At 31.8% G+C, this 8,276-nt stretch overlaps 1 protein-coding gene across 1 annotated transcript; it reads right to left on the bottom strand.

Annotated features, from left to right (window-relative positions):
* Positions 1–380: 380 nt before the first annotated feature.
* LOC107951938 (uncharacterized) lies at positions 381–7,033 on the bottom strand. The gene is made up of 2 exons (XM_016887123.2): positions 6,657–7,033; positions 381–706 (listed from the first exon to the last, which is right to left on the bottom strand). Exons 1-2 carry the CDS (start codon positions 6,806–6,808, stop codon positions 442–444), a joined length of 417 nt encoding a protein of 138 aa, XP_016742612.1. The 5' UTR covers positions 6,809–7,033; the 3' UTR covers positions 381–441.
* Positions 7,034–8,276: the final 1,243 nt, after the last annotated feature.

An 8,276-nucleotide genomic window follows, 5' to 3' on the forward strand; every position in this document is an offset into this window, starting at 1 on the left:
AATTTTGCACATTCCACACTTTTGTTAAATCTAATCAGGCAAAATGAATCATTATATCCTAAGCAACCACATAGGAAATAGAATAACATCAACCTTTCATACGTAAAATTCACATAAGTACACTTATCGGGAAAGATCATGATTTTTTTCTTCCTTTTTAATGGGCATCTAACATCTAATTGAAATCGAACACATAAATAATTTTTCATTCCCCTACTCAACTGTTTCGTATCATATTCCAAGAATCTACCAATAAAATTTTGAAGTTGTTTCGCTACATTTTCCGAAAAAAAACCTAGAGGTAGATCATGCACTTGAACCCAGAAAAAAGAAAAAAAATTAAAGAAACTTGCATTGGATCTTCGTTCTCCTCGAGTTGATGAATAATCAAAAAATTATTATTGAAAGTCGACAAAGCCAAATGTATCACTCATTCGATGTTCATCTTATGAAAAACTTAAACAAATATCTCCTTTCCCCCAAAACTGAGATCTTAACACTCCCTAAAGGATGCCGGAGGCTGGCCATCGTACTCCTCATTTTTGGAAAATGGACTATGCTTGCCGTAAGGGAACAACCAACCAAGCAAAACTCGCAGATTGATTTATGAGAATCAAATTCAGTAGGCAATAACATCACTTCTTCTTCCCCATCATCTAACTTCAACTCTACCATCTCATTCTCCTTGACTGTAACCTCGTACCACCTAAAACACCAAATTAACCCTAGGCAGAGTAAAACAACCAAACCAACTACTCAAAAAATGAAAATAAAAAGCCAGAGACGTGTTACCAGCAGCAGACCAAAGACATGCTAGAGAGAGTAGACTTTTTTAGAAAACTTAATTTTTTACTTTTATATTATTGAAATACTAGTAAAAGTATAATCCAAAATTGAATAATATAAATAATAAATGAAAGAGTAATTTCACTCAAGGTGTAATTCTAATTATTGCTTTTAGATATATACTTCTTGATTTTATCATATACTACGTGTGATTTTACATATTTATACTTTGGCTAAATTATAATGTAGATTACTTAAATAATTTTTTTTGTCATCCAACTTTTAAAATATTAAAAATTATCACTCAACTAATTAAGATTGTTTCTTAAGCCATTTCCATTAAGTGTCATTTAGTGTTTGACGAGAGAGTAACGTGGGAGTTTAAAAATCGATGTAACAACAAATTGTACATATTGTATCGATTTAGTCATATTTTTTTAAAAATTAACCCTTAAAATTTACAAATGTTCTCAATTAATCAAATCAACTTAATTAAATTACACCAATTTAAGTTGATTTGATTCGTCCTTTTCTAATTTTTTTTATACAACAACTTAAGGATTTTTTAAACTAGTTTATAATTGAATATTTATTTTTATATTATAAAAAAAATTAAAATTAAATAAAAATAGAATTAATACAGTGTTTCCAAATTTATACACTCGAATGAGTAAGATGGAACTCAAAAGGGTTGTTCTTTTTCTTGGAAAGAAGGAATGGTAGAATAAGGGAGGAAATAATGAAAATATGGAAGAGACAGAGAGCCAACTGGAAAACAGAGAAAGACTATGAAGGTGCATAGAGGAGAAATGAAGAAGAAAGGTGAATAATTTTCAGTACATCTTGCAAATGAGGAAAGACTCCCTTTTATAGCTGAAACAAAGGGGCATTTACGTTCAATTTTGATAAATTCACGTGAACCGTACCTAAAAAGAAATCCGCATGTACATGTTAAAGACAACTATTAACACCAACACGAATAAAGAGGGCAACAACACCCATGAATAGGCTTAGTATTTTATTATACAATGAGAATAAACCCAAAAGACTATATTTAAACCTTTGTAAAGGCGAATGTTTTATCAACCTGTGATTTGTGTTGAGAGTGAAAGGAGTTGTAAACTAGCAGCAATTAGTATAGAATTAAAAAGATATTTGTAATTGTGTTATTTGTGTAATAAAATTAGTATTTCAACTAGTAATTATCCAACACGCTTCCAACAAGTGGTATCTGAGTGAGGTTCTTGTCGATGTCACAATGGCAAACATGATTCAACCGCAGATCCTGAAATTAACAAAGACAAATTGTGGAAATTAGAGCATCCAAATAAATGCTTTGCTCGACTCTCAAGATTGTTGAGACGTTGTTGAAGAAGGATATGTTAATCCCGAAAATGCAGCTACCGAAGTGACTTTGAAAAATGAAGAAAAAAGAGTATTGAAAGAAGCTTGTAAAAAGGATAAGAGGGCGTTTACAAACCCTTAGAGCTGAATTTGAGACGTTGAAAATAAAACCTTCAGAAAGCGTTGATTATGTCACCTGGGTGAAAGAGTGGTAAATGAAATGAAAAGAAATGGAGAAACACTTGATGACGTAAGAGTAATGTAAAAAGTTTTGCATTCATTGACATGCAAATTTGATTACGTGGTTGTTGCCATCAAAGAATCAAAAGATCTATCACAAATATCAATCAACGAACTTATGCGTTTCCTTCAAGCCCATGAGTATAAAATGAAGTAAAATGATGATACTGAAAAATTGGAGTAAGTCTTGCAAAGCAAACTGTCATTCAATGATAGTGGAGCTAGCGGTAATTTTGGACAAGGTACATGTAATCGTGGAGGATACTATGGAGGATATGGAGGAAGAAATAGAAGTGGACAAGGAACATATAGACGAGGCAATCAATCAAGGAACATATAGACGAGGTAATCAATCATATGGTAGAGGCCAAACAAGCGAAGAAAATCAGACATCAAGTCATGGACGACGAGTTCGAGGTCGAGATCGAGAAAGAGGTAGATTGCAACAAGGAAATAAATCTCAGATACAATTTTATAATTACAATAAATATGGTCATTTTAGTTATGAGTGTAGATAAACTCCTAAGGTGAAAGAGAGAAATCTTGTAGCAATAGTTAAAGAAGAAGAAAACATGGAATCTAATGTATTCCTCACCTATAAATAAAGTGAAAAACCAAGTAAAAATGTTTGATATCTTGATAATTGTGCCAAAAATCACATGTATGGCTGAAAAGACTTATTTTCAGAGTTGGACGAGAATATTCACGGACAAATAACATTTGGAAATGAATCGCGTATCATAGTCAAAGGTAACGGCAAAGTTACTATTACATAAAAGAACGGAGAGAAGAAGTACATATCAGATGTTTATTACGTATCAGCTTTGAAAAACAACATCATCAACCTTGGACAACTTCTAGAAAAAGGATATGAAGTATATATGAAGAATTGCATGCTCACCCTAAAAAATAAGAGTGATAAATTAATTGCCCAAGTTGATATGATGCGTAACCGTTTGTTCACTATTTATATTGAATCTAGAAAGGTGAAGTGTATGAAGAATGCAATCAAAGATGATTCATGGTTGTAGCATTTAAGGTACGCGTACTTGGATTTTCTGGCCTGAAGCTATTGTCAAAGGAGAAGATGGTAAATGGATTGCCAGAAATTAATCCTCCTGATCAACTGTATGAAACTTTCATTAAAGGAAAACAATACAGACAGAGTTTTGAAGTTGGAAGATCTCGACGAGCCAGGAGACCATTGGATATTGTGCACTCCGAGATAGCTGGTCCTTTTGTTATACTATCACTTGGTGGAAACATGTACTATGTTACTTTTATTGGTGATTTTAGTAGAAAAATTTTGATATATATTCTTAAAACAAAATCAGAAGTATTTGACAAGTTTATCGAGTTTAAAACTATGGTAGAAAAACAGAGTGGATATTATATAAAGGTACTCAGAACTGATAGAATGGGTATACTTTAAAGTTGTTTGAAAGCTTCTGCAAGGAGCACGAAATTATTCACAGTTGATGACTTGGTAGACGCCACAACAAAATCAAGTCATTGAAAGAAATAAGCGCATTATTCTTGATATGCCAAGAAGCATGGTTAAAGGTATGCATTTACCAAGAACTTTCTAGGTTGAAGCTGTTCAATGTGCTGTTTATTTTTTGAATCGGTGTTTGAAAAAAAGTGTAAAATATAATATGCCCAATGAAGCCTGGAGTAATCAAAAGCTAGGAGTTGGACATCTCAAGGTTTTTGGATGCATCGTATATGCTCATGCTCCTGACTAGACGAGAAAGACGCTCGACAATAAATGAAAGAAATGTATTTTCATTGGTTATGAAAAAAGAAGCAATGCATATAGGCTATACAACCCCCTCACCAAGAAAGTTATTATTTCAAGAGATGTAGAATTTAATGAAGCTGATTACTAGATATAGAAAGAAGAAGAAAAGAAAATTGAAGGATTATTTTTCAGTGATGACAAAGAAGACAACTTCAATAATCAAGAACAAGACGACAATCGAAGCCCTCCACCAAGTCTTGTTGTAACAACTCCTACAACATCATCATCTCTAACCAATACCAATACTAACAGCTCAAAGGAAGCACTTGCAAGAATGTGTAGTTTACGTGATATTTATGAGTCATAGAACCTATAGAAACAACACTCGATTATTTATTGTTCTGTTTAATATCAGAATGTGATCCAATAACATATGAATATGCAATTGAAAATGTCAAACAGAAGAAGGTAATGGATGAAGAAATTGTAGCAATAAGAAGAAATGACACGTACGAGTTAACAAGTCTACCAAAAGGACATAGTCCAATTGGAGTCAAATGGGTGTACAAAGACGAAGACCAACAAAGAAGGAAAAGTGGAGAAATACAAAGAAAGACTAGTTGCAAAAAGCTACAAGCAAAGATATGGAATGGACTATGATGAAGTACTTGCTTCGATCGTTAGGATTGACACTATAAGGCTTCTCACGACAACTGCATCACGAAATAACTGAAAGATTTATTAGATGGATGTGAAGTGAGCATTCCTTAATGGCTACCTAGAAGAAGAAGTCTACATCGGACAACCACCTAGATATGGAAAACAATGATAGTAAGACAAAATTTTTCGCCTTTATATAGACTGAAGCAAGCCCCAAAAGCATAAAACACAAGAATAGATTAATATTTTCAAAAGAACGGGTTCACGAAAAGCCCATACGAGCATGCGCTATATACGAAGAAAACTGGAGTTGGTGACATCATGATCGTGTGCTTATACGTGGATGATATGATTTTCATGGGAAACAATCCAAGTATGTTCAATGAACTTAAGAAAGCTATGACTAAATAATTTGAAATAACAGGTATTGGTGAAATGTCATACCTTCTTGGATTTGAAGTGAAACAAATGAAAGATGGAATATTTAGAGTGAAAAATTGCAAGTCGGTAGTCACGCCAGCAAAACCATACATGAAATTAAGCGTTGATTCATCTAGAGAGCCAGTAAATCCAATGTTGTTTAAAAGTATCGTTGAAAGTTTAAGATACTTGACTATCATGCGGCCAAGCATTATGCATGCAATGGGAATAGTTAGCATATATATGGGGAAGCTAAAACAAGATCACTTGATTGCAATAAAGAGAATTTTGAGATACATCAAACATGGTTTATTTTATACGCACTCACAAAATTCAAAATTGGTTGGTTATTCAGATAATGATTATGGTGGTGACTTGGATGATCGTAAAAGCACATCCAAATATTTATTCCATATTGGCTCCATGACATTTTCATGGTCATCAAAAAGCAACAAACAATAGCCCTCTCAACATGTGAAGCAAAATAAATGGTTGTTGCAACATGCACGTGTTAAGCAATTTGGTTGAAGAATATTTTGAGTGAATTATCTATTATAAAAGAAAGTCCAATTACAATTTATATTGACAACAAGTCCACAATATCTCTTACAAAGAATCTAGTGTTTCATTGTAGAAGCAAGCATATCGATACAAAGTATTATTTTATTCAAGAGCATGTGAAGAATAAAACAGTGGAGTTAATTTACTACAGAACATAAGATCAATTGGCAGATATTTTTACGAAGCCATTGAAAACGGACGTATTCTATAAACTCAAAGAAAAGATTGGAATGAAAAGCTCGATTTAATGGGAAGTGTTAGAAATCAAACCGACTTTTAAAGTCAGCTAAGTATGTAGATAACGTGGTTTAGTAAGTGACAGCTGACTAATGATTTCTTAAGTCTTTTAAGTATGTAGATGAGGCAACAAAGAGACTAGCTTGCAAGATGGATAGTAAGCTGTCAAAATTGGTCTGGAGCTTGAAAAATCAATAACGTGGCAGCAGGGACTAAAATGATGATAATGATAAATGTGCTGAAAGGTTCGTGAAATATTGAAGGTTAAGGATGAAAGGATAATTATGACAGTAGGCAAAAATTCTTAATGTCGATTAAAACTTTATTATAAATATAGTTCATGGGTTGGTATAATAGATCCTGAAAAAAAAATAATAACAAAAAGAAAAGGTTTTGCGAGTGAAGAGAGTTGTAAACTAGCAGCAGAATAGAATTAAAAAGATAATTGTATTTGTGTTATTTGCGTAATAAAATTAGTATTTCAGCTTGTAATTATCCATCACGCTTCCAACCGTTAGAATAGATTCAAATATAATATAGTCAATTATTATTAATCAAATGAAAATCAAATCTAATTAAAAAAAGAATCAAATCCAAATCGAACTCATTACTATTATTATTAGTCAATTTTCAGTTTTTATTTTTTCCATATTTTCTGGGGCCTAACCTGGACAGGTCGTCAGTCGTGACCCATACTTGTTGGCAAGAAGCTCGAGGCTGTAAAGGAGGCATTGACGGTTCGTGCCGTGGCCTTGGCCTCCGTCTGAAGGTCCGTCGCAGGGTCCCCTCTCGACGCCTACAGAGTCGCCGAAGAACCATCTCCTCTTGGTCCGGCTTCTACCTCCCGGTTCTACCAAAGTAGCTCGCGGTCCCAATTTGTAGCCCTTGGATTTCGAAATTGAAAACCCTTTCCTCACTTTTAATTGAAAGAGTGAACCCTAGCTGAAACGAGATTCATGGCCGCCATTGCTGAAACTTTCCCTCTGCTTCAACAAATGGAAAATAATTGGAGCCATTATGTATTATCATTATTGTCAAAATCATCTTTCGAGTTTTTTACCATTATATTATAAAAAAAATTATATTTGAAAATAGATTGTCAGCTAAATTAATTACGAAAATAGTATTTTTTTAAGTTGTGTTTATCTGATAGGCGTAACCTATTTTTTTAATATTAATTTTTTTGTTTAAAAAATTATTATTATATTATTTTTTAATAGTTATATTAATATATATATAAAAATATGAGTTTTATACAGGTAAAAAATACTCGAAACGGGTCGTGCCTGTTAGGTAGGCGCGACTAGTCGCGCTTGACAGGTAGGCACAACAACCCTCACCTGCTGCTGTTGCTGTCACTGCTTTTGCTGCCCCTGCATGCTGCCCATATTTTCTCCATGCATGAGTTATATCACTCATAGAAAAAAAAAACTTTATGGGGACCTTATAAGCATGGTCCCTCCAAGTTGAAGCAAACACCGATTGTGAGAAAGAAAGGAGAGAAAGGAGAAGGAGAAGAAGAAGGAAAAAGAAGAAGAAAAAAAAAGGTAATGTATTATTTTAGTAATTTATTATAAAATTATGGTGTTTTGTGAGTTTTTAGCAATGTAAATTTTAAAAAAAAATTGTATAGTTATTTTGTTAGTAGTTTATGATTAGGTTATAAATTATTAGTGTTTTGTATTTTGTTATAGTTATTTGTTTTGTTAATAATTTATGGGATTAGGTTACAAATTGTTAGTGTTTAGTGTATTAGTGTATTAGTGTATTGTGATTTTTTTAGTAATAATATATTTAAAAAAAAATAATTTTATAGTTGATTAGGTTATATAAATTGTTAGTGTTTAGTAGTTTAGTGTATTAGTATATTGTGTTTTTTTAGTAATATATTTAAAAAAAATAATTTTATAGCTATTTTATTAGTAATTTAAGATTAGATTATATAAATTGCTAGTGTTTAGTGGTTTAGTGGTTTAATGTATTGTGATTTTTTTAGTAATATATTTTTAAAAAATATTTTTATAGCTATTTTATTAGTAATTTAATATTAGGTTATATAAATTGTTAGTGTTTAGTGGTTTAGTGTATTATGATTTTTTATTTAGTAATGTATTTAAAAAAATAATTTTATAGTTATTTTGTGTTAGTAATTTATGATTATAAATTGTTAGTGTTTATAGTTTAGTGTTTTGTGATTTGTGATTTTTTAATGTCATTTTTATATAATGTAATTTTATATTATTATTTATTTATTTGATAATTTTTATTGATTTATTAAAATGTTGAT

Source organism: Gossypium hirsutum, chromosome A02 (assembly GCF_007990345.1).
Source record: "Gossypium hirsutum isolate 1008001.06 chromosome A02, Gossypium_hirsutum_v2.1, whole genome shotgun sequence".
Taxonomy (NCBI): Eukaryota; Viridiplantae; Streptophyta; class Magnoliopsida; order Malvales; family Malvaceae; genus Gossypium; species Gossypium hirsutum.

Coding starts and splice junctions, on each gene's coding strand:
- LOC107951938 (XM_016887123.2), bottom strand. CDS start 6,808: ATGGTTCTTCGGCGACTCTGTAGGCGTCGAGAGGGGACCCTGCGACGG. Junction 707..6,656: donor ACGACTGACGACCTGTCCAG/GTTAGGCCCCAG, acceptor TTGGTGTTTTAG/GTGGTACGAGGTTACAGTCA.